General features: G+C 39.0%; 1 protein-coding gene across 1 annotated transcript in view; it reads right to left on the bottom strand.

Moving 5' to 3' along the window:
* Positions 1–19,934, bottom strand: part of SH3BGRL2 (SH3 domain binding glutamate rich protein like 2) — a 40,187-nt gene that overhangs the window by 9,566 nt on the left and 10,687 nt on the right. The window contains exon 2 of the mRNA XM_058836469.1: positions 8,025–8,210. Within this exon, the coding sequence (XP_058692452.1) occupies positions 8,025–8,210 (186 nt within the window). The remainder of the gene's footprint in view (positions 1–8,024; positions 8,211–19,934) is intronic.

Here is a 19,934-nt window from a genome sequence, read left to right as displayed (position 1 = left end):
AAGTTGGTGGCAGGTCCATCACCCACCACATAACCTGAGCAGGATACAGCCTCTCTGTTTTAACACCACAACAGTTGCAGCATTCAATATGCTCAATGAGCTGCTGCAGAGTGGATTAGCTGACCAAATAAGCTCTTGCTTTGTTGAAAATAAACTGAAGCCACTGCAGGTGAACTACTTGCCTGTAGCTCACCTATAAACAAGCAAAATCTTTTTGGCCTTGTATGGCCTAAAGCTCTGCTTTGCTTTCCCAGCTCCTGCTGAGTGACTAAACTCGGATAGAGACAAGCTCTGGCTGCAAAGGTCTTCAGGACCAAAGTTACCCCAGAGGGTAATGGGAGGAAGGCTAGGAAGGCTGTGAAGCTCACTGTGGTGGCAGGATGCTTGGTAGTAGATGTGTTAGTGAGCACATGGAATGCATTTCCAGAGCATTAATGGAGATGTTAAAAGTTTCCACCACAAGGCTTCATGAAATAAAAATGTAGTAAGAAATACTAAATATGCTAAAGTGGCATTTATTTCAGAAAAATAACTAGAGACAAGGAAAATACTCAACCACTTTATATCTTGACTTGTTTGCAGTCTTTCCTAGGTTTATGGTCACTGTTGGGACAAAACTGGGCTTGATGGACCTTTAGTCTCACAAATATAAGGCCATTTATGCTAATTTTAAGGTGTATCATACACTAGGTTTAAAAATTAACATGGAATCAGAGAATGACTTGGGCTGGAAGGGACCTAAAAGATCATCTAGTTCCAACCCCCCTAAACAGCAAAGCCATGTGATGTTGTCTATTTAGTATGATGGTAAAGGAAAAAAAAGAAAACAAAACAAAAAACAACCCAATCCTCCAAGCCTCACACTCCCACAGCTTTGTTTTTAAAATTTGAATCTTTGCAGTTTATCTTGGAAATAAAAGGTGCTATGGCTGCTTTGCACTTCTTTAAAACCAGATTAATCAAAGACAGGAGAACTTTGTTAATGTCTACATTATGCAGTAATCCCAAAGACCATCGACTGGCCAAATGTTACAGAAAACTAATATCAGTTTACTCTGTGAGACACTGGACAAGCATTCAGGAAATCTGACACAAATGCCTTAGGTTCTTCTGGCCTTCATGTGGGTTTTATGCCATTTTACTCCAGTAGGAAAACCACTGGCCCTTGGGAATTCTCTCCTCTTTAGAAATCCCACTTCCAGGGTAGGTTCTTCTCTCAACAGCAACAGCCAAGTTCACATAGCTCAAGGTGGCTACAGCATTAGCTGTATTCCAGCTGTGATGATTGCTAGACCTTAAGTGTGATGTATTCCTGGTGCTGGGAAACCAGATCACTGCAGTGGTGTGATTACAGACACTGCCATAATTAATTTGGCTGAGGATTTTGTTAAGCAGGTATACTCAGGATTGTTTAAATAAACACTGTCACTGCTGGGAGAAACTATTTATTGCACACCAAAGTTAAAATTGGCAGTACTGCAGATCAGCATAAATAATTATTCGGGCTTCAAGGAATATTACAGAAGTGTGAAGGCATTGGATCAAAGTAAAACACTAACACAGAGTAGATTTACAATTAGCAATTTTACCTTCACCGCTGCACCAAGATTAGGAGAACATTACATCTAATGAACTTTCAAAGACAGCAACTGTGAATAAAGTTCTTTCCAGAAAGTTTCTTTAAACAAGCATGTTGGTTTTGTTGCTGTTTGCTTTAGCTGGCAATGAGAGCAAGCTTGTTAAACCTCTCAGACAAATCTTTATTGCTTACCACACCAAGAAGCAAAAAACCAAGAAACTCACCCAAATGTAGCTTGCATAGCTTTTCCTAACGATTTTTAAAGTGCAGTGATTACTGGACAACACTTACAGATTACTCCATTGGCATGCTGTTCAAATGTATTTCTCTTTGTCAATATTTTTAATATAAGATTATGATCTCTCTAGTCGTATGAAAGGACCAACATAATTGCTCCTTCAAGTAATAGTGAGGAACTCATAATTTAAACACATTCAATCAGCACTTTGCTACTGGCTGAGTTAATACTGTATGCCATTGAGAACGAGCTGTTAACATCCTCCCTGAAAAGGGCAGTTCAGTTCTCCAGAACAGATGACATTCATTTACTGATCTGATTAGGATTACAATGGAAAATTCTTACACAGCACAGCTACCCTAGTGGAATCTGTGTGCATGCGTGAGTCTCTTCTAATATTAAATAAATACACAAATAAAAGAAGATCATGTCTCCACAAAATCAACACAGGACAAGCTAAACATGACAGTTTTCATTACCTAACCTTCTGATAAGATCTCTACACAGGGTTTTTAAAGAGCTTATAGAATTGACTCTACAAAGCAACTTGTTACTCCTCTACTAAAGGCCAGATGTTTATTTTGGTAATCTGTTTAGTTGTAGCCTTCCAGAAACAAAGGCTTTAATAAAAGGGAGCAGATGTCAGCCCCAGCTCTATTGTTTGGACGGTACAGGACAAACTCAGGCTGATGTGATGTTTGCCATTCATGCAGCAATGGTGCCAGGGTACACAGACATCAGCAATCTAAGAACTGATATCCCTCACCTCCAAGGCAGGGAGTGCAGCAGGACTTCCCTTAGACAAGCACTGAAGACCTCAAACCTAGTGCCTAGTGCCCACCTGGGGTAGGGGACTATTCAGGGGAGTTAGCAGCAGAATCTGTAAGTACTATGGATGGTAAGAGCTGTCACCTCCACCGTTTGTGCACCTTCCAGCCCATCGTATCATTTTACAAATTGTTTGGATAAAAGTATTACCAAATCAGACAACAACAGGAATTTGAGATGGAAATATCAGGGAGTTAACTATGGTAGTCAGGCTGTTACATGAGGTAATGACTAAAAGACACAAAATGACCATGGTGCACAGAAGCTCTGCATGCACATATTTTAACTTGGACACAAATGGAACAGTAGTAGATTGAATTATTTCATCCTGGCTGTTGTTCTCTGACGACAGCCATGACCTTTTCTAGATATTGTTCCAAAATACATCTGTATTCTGTGCAATACCATGTGACTTCAAAGTATTACTGCCACTTATTAAGATTTCCTAGCCTTTCCTCATGTATCATTTATCCTCTATTTTAGAGCTGGCCTTTTAAAAATACTTTAGTTAAGATAGTCCAACATCTTTAATAATAAAACCTGCTTTTTCAAGAAAGCATGGCACAATAGGAAGTTTCTGTTCCATGGAAAGGAATATTAGGATCCCAAACAAAATTTTTAATCATTATGTCATGCTTGCTGATAAGTTTTGCAGAAATCAGTGTAATAAATATAAAAATGAAAAAGAAATGTGCCGTATTTTCTACAACATCCTGTAAAAGTAACAATTCTAATTTTACACCAGTCCCTTTTAAGTGTTCTAAAATACATGAACACCCTACATTATTATATTTATATATAAATATAAAATAATAATTAACTAAATAAGAAGTCTCCAAACAGAGTAAGGTATCTCCAGAAATGTCTTTGATGCCTATCATTTTTATGTAAAGGGATGGTTTACAAAATAACTGCTACTTCACTTTGAAACAACAACTAATGAAGTTTACTTAGTTCAAATAAAAACTGTGGTGTTCAACAGGATTGTAGTCTCTCCACTACAGGGTAAACAGCAGTACTATAATACATTACTGAAATGAGTCCTGACTTCTCTGAGGAAGATAAAATTCTTGGATTATTTTATTTTTACTTAGTTGCTAAGCTTCTATATTTTAAGCCTTGAGCAAGCTGGCTACTCTACACTTAGCCTCTGGTACTACATTTCCGTTTATAAAGTACATAAATGTACTCTATAAATATAAAGTACATATTACACAGAACCAAAACTCTTTTCCTCAGGAGACAGAAAAGCAATGACAAGTGGATGCCAAAAGCATAGGCATAATCTGAAAGTTATAACTAACCCTTGTGAATGATCTGAACAGAATCCTCCCAGTGTGGAGAAGACTCTTGGGCAGAGGGTGCTTTCCAACACCAGCTCTGCCTTCTATATTCCTCACTTGAAAAAAGACCTTAATCAGGAAGATAAACAGTGCATGTCACTGGCCTCAAGTCACATTCAGCCTAGGGTTTGTGGATGAGCCAAAGCCTGCTCCAACACAACTGCAAAAGGCAATTAAGAACAATTTCACACACAGAGCTCAAATTTGCCATACAGGAAACTCTACTTCTGATAGCAAAAATAATTGGTCAAGAAAGTTTTAGCATTATTAACCATTGTTAATGATCTCTGAGCAATTCACATTAACTTTTATCTAGCAAAATTATCCCCCTTCTAAAAGCAGACCTGGACCAAAAAAATGCTAAATGAATCAGACAAGATGTCTCTAAGGGTGCAGAGAATCAAATGTAGACTTGCTGGACACCAAATTAGCCTCACAACTCCTCTAGCTCCTAAAGTGAACACACTATAGCAGCATGCTAAAGGGAATTCTGCCACATTGTTTGAGGATCTAGAGTTCAAGCTCTCTGTACCTGTAGGCACAAGAATAATAACAAACTCCCTAAAGACAGGCCAGGGCAGAAAAGCTGAGGTGGCCTCTAGCCAGTTTTGTTAAATTCTTTTCTTTCTTTTATCAGTGAGCAGTTACTTATTTGCAATGTGACACCTATAAAAGAGGAAGAAAAAGAAACATGTATGCATCTTTTCACAATCTTAAAAAAACCCAGAACAGAGTGATGCATAACAGTGCAAAGAAATCAGGGCTACAATAATTGTCTGTGCACTGAATAGTTTCTCAAGAACACTGCACCTCTTTCAGCAGCCTATTTTATTTCTTTCTCGTCTATATGCCTTTGCTGTTTTGTTGGAGTTGACACCCATATATTACATTTCAGGGAAGGACAATAAATATCACATATCTCTGTTTCTACTGCTGCCCACTAGGCACTCTATCAGGACTTACCATAACACTCTAAACCATACAAACAGCCTCAAAGGGAAAAACAAAAAAAGAACAAAAAAAGAACAAAAAAAAAAAATAAAACAAAACCAAAAAAAGAGTCAGTCTACTATGTAAATATTTTCCCATTGGCTCAAATTGCCACCTGGAGACAGATTTTCTGTTAATTTTGGTTGGCCTAAATTTCAGGCAATCTCCCTTCAGTGGCAGATTTCTGCATATAAAGCTGTCACTGTTCAAAGTGCTAACTTGCAGCTTCACAAGACTGCAGTTTCACTGGGAAGTGGGTATTTCCAGTCTTCTGAAAGATCCAAGAATCACTTCTACTCTAAAAAGAGCTGTGTACTCAGCTATGGAGTAGTGTGAGGCACAGCCCTAATTTCAGGCATTCCATTTTCCAGCATTTCTGGCTTTCTGTTTAAATATCTGGGCTGCTGCAGGGCACTGCTGCCTGGGTGGAGAACCTTGTAAAAGGATGTTATGCAGATGTTCACATACCCAAGAGCCATGCCACTGAAGAACAAGGAAACAAGGGACAGGCAGACCAGGCTGCCAGAACTGAAATGGCTGCAGTGGAGCTGGACTGGGAAGGTAAGGGCAAGCTGACCACAGCTCAGTGGGCCTGTGACACATCAGAACACCAAGGAGGAGATGCAATGCAGAGACAGGTTCATGATCAAGGGGTGGACCTGACCACTGAAGTCACTGAACAGGTGATCCAGGAACGTGAAACATGTACCACGATCAAGCAAGTCAGGTGGGTAAACCCCTCTGCTGTGGAGAACAGTGGCTGGGAAAGACAGTATGGGATTATTTTCTAGGGGGAACATAATCCACAATTTGAGTTGCATTTCATAGCTGTAGGTCAAAGTATTATAGCACAAGCCACTAAATCTAACTGAAAATGAGCTCCGTAAGGAATCAGGCAAGACAAAACTGATTCCAGTGCCCAACAATGCAACACAACCTCCCAGATCCTACTAAGGCTCTACTCCAAATTAACCCCACTTTATAATCCTTTATGCCAAGTACATGAGTTTTCTCCAGAAACATGCACTAGACACTAGCATCTCCTCACTCTTACAAAGCACTAACTAGAGCAAGATAACTATACTGATTTCAGATTTACACTACTGCAAATTTGAAAAGCAGGGTCATGTGTCTGATTTGTCTGAATGGTAGACTCTGCTCTCACATACAATTTTATAGCAATGTCACTAAGATGAAACAACAGACTGTAAAGTCATTAAAACATGTAAATTATCATATTGCTGGTGCTATAACATAGCACTTGATTATCAGTAAAATTATTTGTGTTCTTGTGTGCTTGCAGCTCTTATCTTGTTCACAGGAAATAAAAATTGTTCTTGCCAGGTACTTAATTTCAAAATCTCTTAGCATAACTTGTTACTGAAAAATGGGGAGTGCTCAGAAGACTGAGAAAAGGAGACAGATTAATGATTAATAATTGTATCTGCACTTACATTTTAATAATGCAATTTTATTAATGCAATTAATGTTTTTAATAGAGAAAACTGGATTAAAAATTGCCTGGACATAAATCAGAAATTATTAACTACAAATTTCACCAACTCAACTAACAGAAAGCTCAGCATTTTTTCAGTTTGTTACTTAATAGAGATTATGCTTTAGTTATTTATGTCAAGATCAACACATGAAAACACTCTGAATGTGTTTGAAATGAAAACACTCATGAAAACTGGAACTTACAAAGAGAAACAAGATGTGCAAGGTTTTCTGACTTCTACCTAATTGTAACATTTTACCCCCCGTTCCAGCACTGACCTCCTTTGCCTTCTGCATAATGTTTTGCCTCCACTATATTACCTAAGAACTCCATTAACTAATGCAGCAGGTTAACTCATGAATGTTGGAGATGCTGCACATCCTTTCTCCTTCATCCTAGAAAATATAGTTTCTTTCAAAGCATATTTGCTCTTTGAAGATGTTCATGCAGACAGTGAAGTCTAGTAATAGGATTAAGTCTGCTCAACCAAAATGGCTATCAGCTCAGCAGACAGATTAATGAGATCATCTCACATGTTGCATGACATCTTCTGCCTTGCTAATTCCAAACAGCAACTTCTAAGACTAGGTTAAAACACTCTATAGGGTAAGAAACAACATGTAAAAATGTTGTATTTCCCAGGTAAACTAAAATCACACAGAACAATGTAAAGGTTATTATTGGTAAGTGAGGTGCTGATCCATAAGCGAGGGTAATAATCCCTTCCACGTCCCAGATACATTTCTTTGATTGACTTACCTTACCTGGAAGTAAGAAGATAAGAGTTATACTGCTGAGGTAAACAAGTAGGACCAATACAAAGCACATGGGAAGGATGTTAAACACTTTGCTTCAACAAAGCAGTTAGCTGCTGCATCATACCCAATCTCTTTGTTGCAGAGGATCATAAATCACTTTTTATATGCTTCCTGCATTAAGCTAACAATTGCACTGCAGTCAACAGACTCTCATCAGACCTGAGCAGAACAGCTGAATCTGCCAGGGACTAAGTCAGAACCACTTTGGATATACATATCAAAGGATACTGCTTCAGCTTGTGCTGGTGGATGGAGAAGCTTACACCAAAAAATCAGTCCACCCGTCAACCTCTTGTCAGACTTAAATCAAATAGTGTTCATTTATCCTAAACAATCTGATTGCTCAGACACTCTGAGCATAAATGAAATTTACACCGTGACAGCAGCAGAAAAGGAGTTTAATTACAATAAAAATAATACTCAATCAAGCAGCAAGAATACTACAAATTCCCAGCTTACAGTGGTCTCGCCAGGCACTTTACCATCAATAGGTTGTACACGAAGCTTGTGACATTTCTGATTTTTACATTCCTGGAGGGAATTCCCTAGACAGTCCTAGGACTTACATAAGAATGACCTGAATTTTCCCTGTTTGATCATTACCTGATCCTATTGCCGCATTAATTCAGATTCTATTAGAGAAAGCTCAACAACAGCAAGTCCCATGTTTAAATGGCCAGCTGAGTGTACTGAATATTGAAACCCATTGAGAACCAAAAGAGCTACTTACCCCACAGTACCGATCATCACTGAATATCTGTGGTGGCAGTGGATTGCCTTGTGCAGGCTGCCTATCCTCAGGAATATTTTTATACATCCATTGTCTCTTCTCCTCTGACATGGTGATATCCACTTCTTCGAACTCAATGCGATTGGCTTCTAGAAACCTCACCACATCCTGTTGCCTCTTCTTTATCTAGATGGAAGAAGGAAAATTAAAAAACCTAGAGTCAGAGCAAGTCCTCCACAACACAGACATGCTTACAAATCTGAGAACATTCCACCTCTCCCACCCCACTTCTATAGGATGGGAAGTCACAAACTCAGAAAGATAAAGGAGAAACTATTTTTTGGTAATTTCAGCCTTTATCCTCTAAAGACATTTTTAAAAAGCCAACTGTAAGGCTCTCTTCAGAAGTAGAAGTTAAAAGAGCCAGTCAGTTTTCAAATCCATTAGGGGCTACATTTTTAACGTATAGAGGCACCTAAAAATTTGAGGTAAATAACCTGTAAAGTCCCAGAAGAATTTACTCCTAGAAGTGTTCATTGAGATGAACATGTCTGTACATCTGAAAAAACCCATTCCAGGTACACACATTTTTGTTTTTCTAGACACCTACACATTTTTTAAAATGCAGCTCAACAGTTTCCTGAGCAAGGCTTATTGAATATTTAGCTAAGAGTGTCTCTCAGCATAATACACATGACTGAAAGTATGCATGATGTCAACTCTTGAAAATGAACTCTTCTGCAAAGAAAAACATGAGTTTTGTATTAAATGTATGAGGTTTCTGCCCCTCAAAGAGATTATTATCTTTATACAAAGAGGCAGAACACTGGCAGTTTTTATCTCATTGTAGTTAAGACTGATTGAACTCAATGATCTTAGAGGTCTTTTCCAACCTTAACAATTCTATGATATTAAGATCAGCCCTTAAGAGCTAGCTGGGCTTCAAGAAGATACACTCAGGTAAAGACAACCTCTGCCTCAAATACGACTTTACATCAAGACAGCAACCTTTGAAATGAAAGTCTGTGTACTTTTTGCATCAATCTAATGAAATTAATATTTTCAGAAAGGAACTGTAAATTATGTGCTGCATTTTTTACAGCTATCATTGCTGTAATCTTTTTGAAAGATATCATTGCTGTCTTTTGAAAAAAAATTCAGCTTTAATAATTTTACAGTATTCCTGGAGTGTCATATCCATGCAGTTGCTGGCTGGCATAAAGCCCAGGTGGATGAATCATGCCTGTGGGTATCATATGACCTAGATACTATTTGGAAATCAGAGGATTTTCAAAATGAATGTGCTAGTTGCTCCTGTCATACAACCGAGTCTATCTATCTAAATGCATCACAAAAATGCATAATTTGGGAAATGATATTTCCTTGAAATAAGGCAGCCATCCCAAGAAACTACACATTCAAAGCTTTGAAACAATTACTGTCTTTCTTAAGAAGTGGAGTGCGCAGTAAATTTGTGTCACGGTCTCCTATTTTTTCTCCTTTATTTGCACACACTGATACCATTTTTTTAGGCATATGTAAAAGAATCACTTTTTCATAGAGAAGGCAGCTCCTAAACTTGCATGCAAGTAATGCATTATCAACAACAGCAAAATTACTGCATCATCATCACTGGTGGTACCAAAGGCAACACGCCTTTTATTACATCCCTAAAAATTCAAAGTGTAGAAAGACAAAAATATTTTCCTCTGTCTTTCAACAAAAAAAGAAGCTGCAAAAGAAGACAAAAGAGACAGATTGAGATAGTCTTAATGCAAATATTAAATATCTGTTTAAACAGAAAAGAGATGTCTAAAATTATATGTGGGAGAGGTCATTTCCTTACAGTGAAGTGCTGCTAAAACTCACATGAATTCCCTCCTGCACTGGTCAGAGCAATGAGCAAACTCCAGAGTGGCTGGGCCAGCCCTCTGGCCCCAAGGCCAATTGGCATCCTCCAGCCAAAGCTATTACACCTTCAGCCTCTCAAAGCTGCTGCTTGCAAACTGCACACTGGGAATGATCCCTGGCATGCTGTAACATCTAAATCATGGCCACGGGCTGCCTGTGAGACTCCAAGTTAGCCTTGGCCAAAGCTGACTGTGCCAGCAACCATCCTTCAAACAGTTCCAGAGTACCAGAGCACTCCATTCTCAGGGCCAGGAGATGCACCAGTGCAGGTGTTTGCACACGGACCCATTTTCATCTGCTGTCTCTCAGCACCTTGTAAACTGAGCAACTTAGATTTAGTCAGATCCCTATTATTTTACAGTTCACACCATTAGAATTCTCCCACAAGCATAAGTTTCCTAATGCCTCATTTTATTTTTATAAACTAATTAAGATGTTGAAGTGAAGTAAATTGGGGTTTTTGGGTTTTTTTAGCCATAAGCCTTACAATACTCCACATGACATCTGTATGAGTTATCAGCTGTGGATGTACCAGCTGCATAAACCTAAACAAAATAGCCTGGAAATTTCAAGCCAAAAAACTAGCATTTTCTCCTCCCCAATTTATTTGATTCAGGCCTTTAAACTGAAACAAGAGCATTAGTTGTATTTAAAATCCTATTAAATTATGCCTTGTTGTTTAAGATGGATGCTCAGAGCATCTGTCACAACAGAAGCCAGCTGATTATTCCCCAAGAAAACCACAGGACCTTTGTCTCTGTCTACAACTGGATCTGTGCCGCAGAAGTGCGTCAGCCTCACAATCCTGCCTGCAACTCTCATCTGTGCTTACCCAGAGCCCTAAAAGCATTTGGCCACAGGAAACACCGAGAAAAGGCAACATGGCACAAAAAGCAGTGTCAGTCCTCGTTTCCTCACTAGCCTGTCTGGTCAAGAGCCCAGTGGAGAAAAATACATCCTCATCTGACAAACTAGGGAGGTGGATAATACTCTTTGTAAAGTATCTTGCTGCTACCAAGGTTTTCTCAAGTCTGATAATCCCATTTTCAGAGGTACCATGTGTCATAAAGTTCCTTTACCTTTAAGAAAGTTAAAGTTGCTGGGGTCTCCTGGGAGTCTTTTCTCTTGACCAATTATCGGTCATTGTTGAGAATTGACAGCAGTTTTAGCCATTGAAAAGTAGAATCAACTCGTGAACCCCACCTTAAAGTGTACACCCAGAAGTCTGTGGTGCTTCTTTGTTTCTTGACTGTGAAGGGTGGCGGAGCTCCGGCTGGCCTCCGGTTCCCTGCCCAAGCCATGTGGCCGGGCAGGGGCCGGGCCGGGGCCGAGCCGGGCCCGCCGCGTCTCTCGTCTCCCGGCCGGGAGATGAGGCTTGCCCCGAGCTAGGTCGGGCTGGGCCGGGCTCGGCCCGATCTCTGGTTCAGCTGGAGGTTTTGCTGTAACTACATTCACTAGAAAACTGCTGAGTGAAAGAGGAAAGGAACTCTGAGCCTGCAGCAAGCAAAGACAGAGACCACGCTCTCTAAAAGCAGCTATGAGGAACTTTCCATCGCAGACGGCTCCAGCTCCTGTTCAGCAGAGATCACCGAACCATCTACAAAAGCTTGGGCAAGATTTTAACTCTTTCTTATCCAGATGAGACTTGCGGATTAATCTTTTCATCCAGAGAGAGAAAAGGAGAGTGATCAACATGAAAAGAGACTTTATAAACTACTAGTGGCAAGAAAGAAAAGAGACTTCAAGAAAGGTAGAGAATTAAGGAGATGCTTTAATTAAGCTGAAATATCTTTCTGTTAAAACTATGGAAATGGACAATGAAGTCTTGAGAAAAACCCCTTTAATTCATAATAGAGTATAGAGAGGAATAAGGTGTTCAAAGTGTAAATTTAAGTAATAAGTGAAGTAATTGTGGTATAGTGAAGTGCTGAGAAATTTGAAGCCTTGAGAGGCAATGAGAAAAACTGTTTCTTAGTGAAGCTCACAGAAGCAGATGAAGAATACTTTTTTTGCCTTTGACTAACTTATCCTTAAAAATGCTATCTTCAAACTCATGACCCATAACACATTTTCAGTGATGTAGAATGGGAGGGGTGGGCTTTAATAACAGTAGCTCTGAGCAGCTGATATCAGAGAAACGAGAAACTATAACAAAAATAGTTTTCTTGTGACAAACTCCATAAATTAACAGAAAGGAACTTCTGTTTCTCTACAGAAACTGAGGAAAAGACTATGGAAAGAATTAGAACTGTTTAAACCATCAAAATTATACAGTTTTTGTCTCTGTTGTCATGTAAACAAAAGAATAGTGAGCAGTGAAAAATGAAAAGGTTTTTCTAAAAGTTTATTCTGGTGTTCTTATTCTTGTAGTTTGTCAATAAACTCTTCTTTATTCCTTTTAAGTTTTATGCCTGGTTTGCTCTTATTTTAATCCATATCTCACAGCAAGAAATAAATAATTCCTTTTTTCCCCTTTTTGTTAATTACTGGTTTAAAACCACGACACCATGTTCAGAAAAATTTGGATTGTGGCTATTCATACACCACTTTGGGAAAGCGTTTGTAGTCTTACATGACAGACTGCTTCAGCATCAAAATATTTTGGGTTTAATATCTTCCAGCACACCAGAAGTCACTGTAAAATATGCCTTCAAAACATATATCCACTGTGAAGTTTCAGAGGAAAGTCTTTATGTAACATGATCCTAATCTATCTTTAAATACAGTGAGAAAACTCTGATGGAGTTATCAGCAGTTATAGTCCAACATTTGCCTCCCCTATTTTTAGCATGGTAATTCTTTTCTGAACATCATTTATCTGGGTTTGGTTTTATTGTTAATCTATATTTCTATTCACAAAACTAAGACAGGAAAAAAATCCCCAGAGAAAACTCAATTTTATCCTTGTATTCAGAGCTGGTATCTTTATTAGAATTAAAAAGCAGCAAAAATAGGATGTCCATTGTGATACATAAAACTGCTAAAATGAGCTAATCACTTAATCAGTAACCCAATTTATAAAGGAAGTCTATTGTAGTTAAAGTATTCTGTCTTTCTGTCCTAGTTTTCATTTCTTTATACTGATTTGCAACAGGTAACAGGAGGATGCATTTTCAGACCACTTTGGAGAAATATTTCAAAGACATACTCAGGCCAGTCCAGGTGGGACCACTGGGATTATCTGTTCTGACTATCACCATCCCTGAATTAATTCCTTTCAGGAGCAAAGGATTTCTTCAGACTTCTTTTCCCCTCTAAGCTCCATTCCTGAATTAATAATAACAGAGAGCTGGTCTTTGCAAATTGTTCCCACAATTAATTGACTGTCTTTACTTGAAATATTTGCATGCTTCTGTTCAGAATCCACACCTCACTTCAGTCACCTCACTTTTTATGTCTTTGACCAGACTGAAAACTGTTCTGTTCTAAGATTTCTGATTCCCACACAACTAATATCAGATCTCCCACTTAAGCTGAGCAGTGATCTCTGGTAGCAAGAGAAATCATATTACTCACTTAGTAGCCAAATGAGAATATGAGTAGGTTACCATTATAAATCATGTCCAGGTTGGAGCAGAAGTTTAGGAAAATCAGATAATATCCTCTAGCAAAGTTCCCTGGAAGCTTCTCATCACTTCCAACAAGTGACAGTTTCCTTCTTTTTTGCCCTGTCTGTGGTTCCTGAGCCTGTTTTCAGAAGTTCTCCTGTCCTAGAAAGGCTTCCCTACTGACAGCTGCTGAACCAGAGGGGCATAGCACATGGTCTCTTCATTACTAAAAGTCAGCTGCATTTCATCATTTATATACTATTTTAAAAAAGATATTCAATATTTTGCAAAAATCTTGATAGTCCAGGATTTATCTAACCCAGATAGGACAAACAAATATTACTTCTACTCCATATCCAAGTCATATCCAAGATGACTCAAGTTGTAATATTAATAGGAACTGTGCTATTATTAAAGATAACTTCTCTGCCTTTTTTCATTAGCCCAGATAATATAAATGGGACAAAGCAGACACAGTCTCAGTGTCAAATTTCTTCACAGTGTCAACAGCAGGAATATTGCTGAGTGTCTGGTGCTCACAGAGTGGACGTGGAAGGTTGGTCTTCTGTAGACTCTACCTTCCACCTTCTGGAAATAAGGCACTCCCTGGGTTTTTGTCCTCCTGCCTGCGAGTGGAGGGAATGACAGCAGGTGCATCGGCTGGTGACTGAGATGTGCAGCACTGACTGTTTTACAGGCTCATCCTCTTGGAACTGAAGGAACTAAAAGCCTAGCCTGAGCTGTCCACTTATTCCAGACAGATCCCAAGAACAAACAGCCAACTTTCTGACACAAAATCCCACCCCAAAAAATATTTGGACCACACATGATGAGTGAGAACAAAGCCTTATGAGGTTATCTTCTAAGCTGGCTTGTCAGACCACAGGCACGTTTTAGAAGCCTGACATTCAAAAAACAAAAATTGAGTGCATGTTTAACTTCACCTTCTTACCAGGCTTGTTTCACAGCCTGGCATACCTGTGCCTCTAAAGATGGAGATGGTCCTACTAATTTTCCTCTTTTTTTTAATTTGGTTACTCTTTCCACACACCTGCCCTCACTCCAGAACTGCATCAACCATGTTATGCACCCACTGACTCAGCCAAAAACTGAATGTATTGCATTTGGCAGGGGCACCTTTATGGTGCAGTTTGACGATACAACTCAGCAGATCTCGCTGCTGGCTGTCACTGAGATGACACAATGTTCCTCCCTCCTGCCAAGTAGCTCCTGCAGCTTTCCTCGCACAAGCATAATGCAGGAACCAGGGGAACAAGGGAAGGAGCAACAACAATGCCAGCACCACAGTCTCATCAGTTTATATCAGGAACAAAACTGCATCCTAAGAAAATGGCTCAGCAGTGGCTAAAGCATGACCAGCTACAGGTATTTGAAATATGAACTGCATAAGCAGCATTTGTGTTACATAAACACAAGCTCAACTCACTCCCACAACTGAAAATATTAAATGTGAGACTCTGCCTTTACAAGTCATGCAAACATAACCAAAGGGACTGTTGCACTGTAAAATGCAGACATAATACAGCTACTGCAGAGGATTACTTACCTTCACTTCTCACACAGATGTGGCTTAGCATATACTCCCAGATAATGAGATACTATGCTCTAACAGATACATGCTCTAAACACATTAAAGGAACAGGATTTTAAACTGTTTCAACACATTCTTTTCTTATGTTTCCACTATGTTTCTGCTCTCATAAAGAATCAGTAAAAAATATCCCATGCATTCAAGAGTTTTAAATGCAAATCTTCATGGTCCTGTTACATTTGAGACTGGGGTAGTGACAGAGATTTTCTGCCAAATTTATCTTTTCTTTGCCTGACTTAGGAAAGGAGAGAGTAACTGACCCCTGACAATTTTTTTATTGCAGTGAAATGGCAGCACTGTGGCAGACCTTTACAAAGGTTCATATGATTAATTCATTGTCCTTGGCACAGGAAAATACAACTCAGCTATGTACATATGAGAAAAAAAAAAAAAAAAAAAGCATGAGAAGCTGTGATGAATAGAAGAAGGCTAATAGAGAAGAAATTTTTAAAATAAAAATAAACAAAAATCAGCATTGTATAACTATTTCCAAAAATAAAGTGAGGGGCTCTCCGCCGTAGCAAATACCACATTGCATCTGCCATAAGGAAAACACTGTCTTCTCATAGCAGGCCTCCAAATAGCTAAAAGCACCTGAATGCTTCACCCACAAAAAAATGAATGTTTTAATATCCCAAAAACTAATCACAGAACTTTTCAACCTGAAGAGAAACAGAACAGTGTGTGAACGGTGGCCACATGCAGCCAGCACTGCCCTGGTCTCCTGCTAGCAGCAACCTTCTGCTTACACACAGAGACATAATTAAGGACACACAATATGAAACGCTATTAAAGTGAGAGGGCAATCTGTTCAGCTTTATGCAAAATCAGTCTGCAGGTCTCTGGGAGCTGCTGAGATACTGCTTAGCCAAGGACTCTGCACACCTTTGCCTCTGTGCAATGTTTGCATGGTAACTTTGAAAAGAATCCAGTATTTAAGAAACACAATTAAAATTTGAGACAGGTTTGGTTTTTAAGAGATTCTTAATCACAAGAAGTCAGCAAAGGAAGTAATTTTCTATAAAGCTACAAAGACAGTTAAACTGCTCCATGCCCAATGCCTGCTAGCCTCATACTGCCCTAGCCAGATGTTGCACTCTGATAAATGCATTTAAATCTATTTCTGTGTGTGCACATATGTCTATCAAAAGGTGAGGGGAAAAGTTTATTATTTAAGGCAGTTTGTCTGCCTTAAATAATAAAAATTCATTGCTCTCAGTGCAAGTAACAGAGTAACATTCTGAAACAAAAAGGAGTCTTTAGCAAGTATAAATACAACTATCACTGCTAAAAACAAGACATAATGGGAGTTTGCTCACAGGTTTATTAGGCATGGCTTCAATTAGCATAAAGGGAAAAGGAGAGACAAAAATGGAAGAAACAGAAAAAGGGGAAAGACCAAGAAAGGAAAAAGACATCATTCAACAGAAAAATCACCTAGAGACAGTGCCGCACGGTGTGCCTTTGAGATGTATGCAGCTGAAAAAGCCTCTGAAGTCATACCCAGGTCTACTTCTTTTGAATTCTGTATTTTGGGAAACAAGGCTTGCTGCCAATGTACACAAATAAAGTAAGTAATTCTATAATTTTCTTCTTGCAATAGGAACAATGTGTTCTTACAATGTTGAAAATCCATTTACACAGGAGTGTCCGATGGACTGTAGGAAAACAGATGCTATGAACCCCAAATTTTGGCTCATTGCTTCCCCATCAAAAGAATAAGAATGTCATGGATGCTTGATCTACCTTCCAATTAATAGCGTGATTTTTTTTTTCTATCGCATCAATGTGAAACTAAAAAAATCAGCATTGCTGTGGAAATAAAAAATGGCTAAAACAAAGTGAAACTTGAAGACTGCACAGCAGGAATTGAACCAGAACCTGGAAGTCTCACTGAGGGTACAGGAAGCTCCAAATTAGTCAGACAGACAAAGAGCCAAAGGACTCCATGCAGACTGAGTAACATAGCCAGAAGATTCCCTGCCCAGCCTGGCAAGCAGCAGGTGACTGCCAGATTAAAGGTCAGGATGCAAAGCTGGTTGTTCTAGTAGGGGAGCTTGCAAAGCCTGCTGCCAGTTTAGATTATAACCTACAACAAGAATCTTTCTATCCTGAAAACATTTATATTTGAGAAAATGCATGCTTGAAACTGTATTTGTGCTACAGATACAGGATCTTTCCTAGTCATAGATATTTTCTTGTGAGGACACTGGGAGAGCATGTTGGTTCTTCAATGGTTCTTCACCTCTAACTAAAACAGAGGGCAGATTACCAGAGCTTGTCCATAACTTCATCTGATTTTAAACGAGCCACAAAGTCAAAATTATTATAATAATTATAATAAAAATTAATAATAATATTACATACACTATTTTATATTTAATAATATATAAACTATATACTGTATTATCTATATTTTATTATATAATTATATATAATATTATTATATTATATAATTATTAAATATTATTATGTGTTAGGACCTTTTTTTTCTTTTAAAAGAAGTTGAGGATCCTAGTGGCTAGTCCAAGAGACAGAAGAAACTTTGACCTGCTTGGAAGATCTCAGGGATTCGTAAAATATATCACTTCTCCTGATGGAACCATCCTGCAGGGCTAGACTATTGCTTCAAAAGGCTAACAACTCAAATCTTAGCTGGCAGCTAACTTCTTTCAATAGATAGATGTTTTTGTTTGCAATTTACCATATGTTTCAGTAGTTCAAGAGAGTGGTTAAAAAAAAAGTGTTATTTTCATGCATTTTTCCAGCAGAAACCTTTCAGAGATGCCAGAGAATAATATAAATCTCCTGTTTGGCATTCTACATTTAACTCCTCCTCGTACTACTCCCTTTTGTCAAAGTGGCATATTTATAGCAAGTATTTTGCATCACAAAAGAAACCCTTTCAACAAGCAGTATCTATCTTCCTTTTCAAAATACATACACATAAATACAAGTATGATAACTGCAACCCTTATTATTTCAATTACTTTTCAGCACCTACTAACTAAATGCAAGTTGTTCTCTGATCTCTATGCTATATTACATTTATTCATGTTTATTTCTTCTGATTTCTCCAAGTTTTTTGATTCTGGGGAATATCCTTTGCTCCCCAGCAAAGTTCCAGTTAAGCAAGGTAGATGAGAACCATCAAGTCTAAACTATTGGAAACTCAGTCCTGCATAGATGAACAGAAAGTTGATCTTCCGGTCTCACAGCTGTGCAGAGTAAGCAGAGTGGGGGATAGTTTGCACACTGGAGTCCAAAACTGCTGCAGTTAAAAATCTGCAGGGATTTAGAGATGCTGCCTTGTTGTGTGCATTGGCTTGCTTGGTAGAATTATGATTTTGGGAAGTAAAACATGATTAATCCATTTTGTTTCTTTATTTTCCTAAAACATTAAATATTTGGTAATTGATTGAAGTTCCCTGAAACAATAGCAAAAAGAGCAGCTTTTTAAGCAGGTTTTGGTAAGTAAGCAAATGCTTACTTTCAGCAGTGTGCCCTGGCAGCCAAGAGGGCAACCCACATCCTTGGGTTCACCAAGCACAGCATGACCAGCCGATCCAGAGGGGTGATTATCATCCCACTGCATTCAGCCTTGCTGCTGCCTCACCTCGCGTACTGCGAGCAGTTCTGGGCTCCACAGTTCAGGAAGAATGTGAAGGTCCTTGAATGAATCCAAAGGAAGGCAACAAAGCTGGTGGTGGGGCTGGAAGGAACGTCCTGTAAGGAGCACCTGAGGGCCCTGGGCTTGTCTAGTCTGGAGGAAGGGAGGCTGAGGGGCGACTTCATGGCTCCCTACGGTTTGCTGAGGAGGGGAAGCGGAATGGGAGGTGCAGATCTCTTCTCCCTGGTACCCAGTGATGGAATGTGTAATACCTTTGTCAAGGGACGTTCAGGCTTGTCATAAGGAAGTTCCAGTGTTTGATTACCTTTCTTCACTGGAACAGGCTTTCTGGCTTGTCATTGTTTAAGACACATTTAGACAATGCCATTAACAACATGCTTTAATTAACTTCTGGTGAGCCCTGATGAGCAGTTAGATCAGATGATTATTGCAGGTTACTTCCAACTGAAATATTCCATTCTACTCTAAATTCTAAGAAGAAAAAAAAAAGTTTAGAAACAAAAAATCCCCCTAACAAGATATTCACACATTTTTTCCTATTATGTAACATGTTTACCACCTGAATTTATAAGATGAAAACACAGAATTGACTTTTTTCATGATGAGGTGAGTCATCAGAACACAGAAAGTGTTTGAACTCGTTCTCTGTATTTATTAATCACATTGTTTTGTTACAATGAATAAAGCATTCCCAGCTGTATTTTCTGTATTTACTGCAAATGAGATATAAAAGAAAATTTTCAGCACTGAAAAAAGTAGGTCATGTTTCTTCCTTCTCATTATTTTTAAGCAGCAAAACCCGGTAGCACAGGAATATTTATCTATCAGAACGGATACAAACACCTAGCAGCCCAGGAGACATAACAAGCAACTAGCCTTGTTTCATCTGGGTGGGGTCTTAGTTCTGTCAGCTCAAGATACAAGTTCTTCTGGCCATCTCCTGCCATAACCATGAGGTGCACCCTCTATGTTTTGTCACGCAGGGCCCATAGCCCAACACCCAGGTACACCCAACTGCAGCCCCAAAACAGGAGCAAGAGCCAGTGGATGCAGAATGTGGATCCAAAAGATGCCACGTGCAGCAGTCTCCAGACAGCAGGGCAGAGGGTTTAAGGCACAAGAAGGCAAGCTTGAGGACTGCAGTGTCGTTTAGCCCAGCCAGTGGCATGCTGGGCTTAATGCAGAAACCTATTCCTACATAAGGAATA

Source organism: Poecile atricapillus, chromosome 3 (genome assembly GCF_030490865.1).
Source record: "Poecile atricapillus isolate bPoeAtr1 chromosome 3, bPoeAtr1.hap1, whole genome shotgun sequence".
Taxonomy (NCBI): Eukaryota; Metazoa; Chordata; class Aves; order Passeriformes; family Paridae; genus Poecile; species Poecile atricapillus.
Note: the sequence above shows the minus strand (reverse complement) of the source record. Positions and strands in the feature narration are given on the sequence as shown.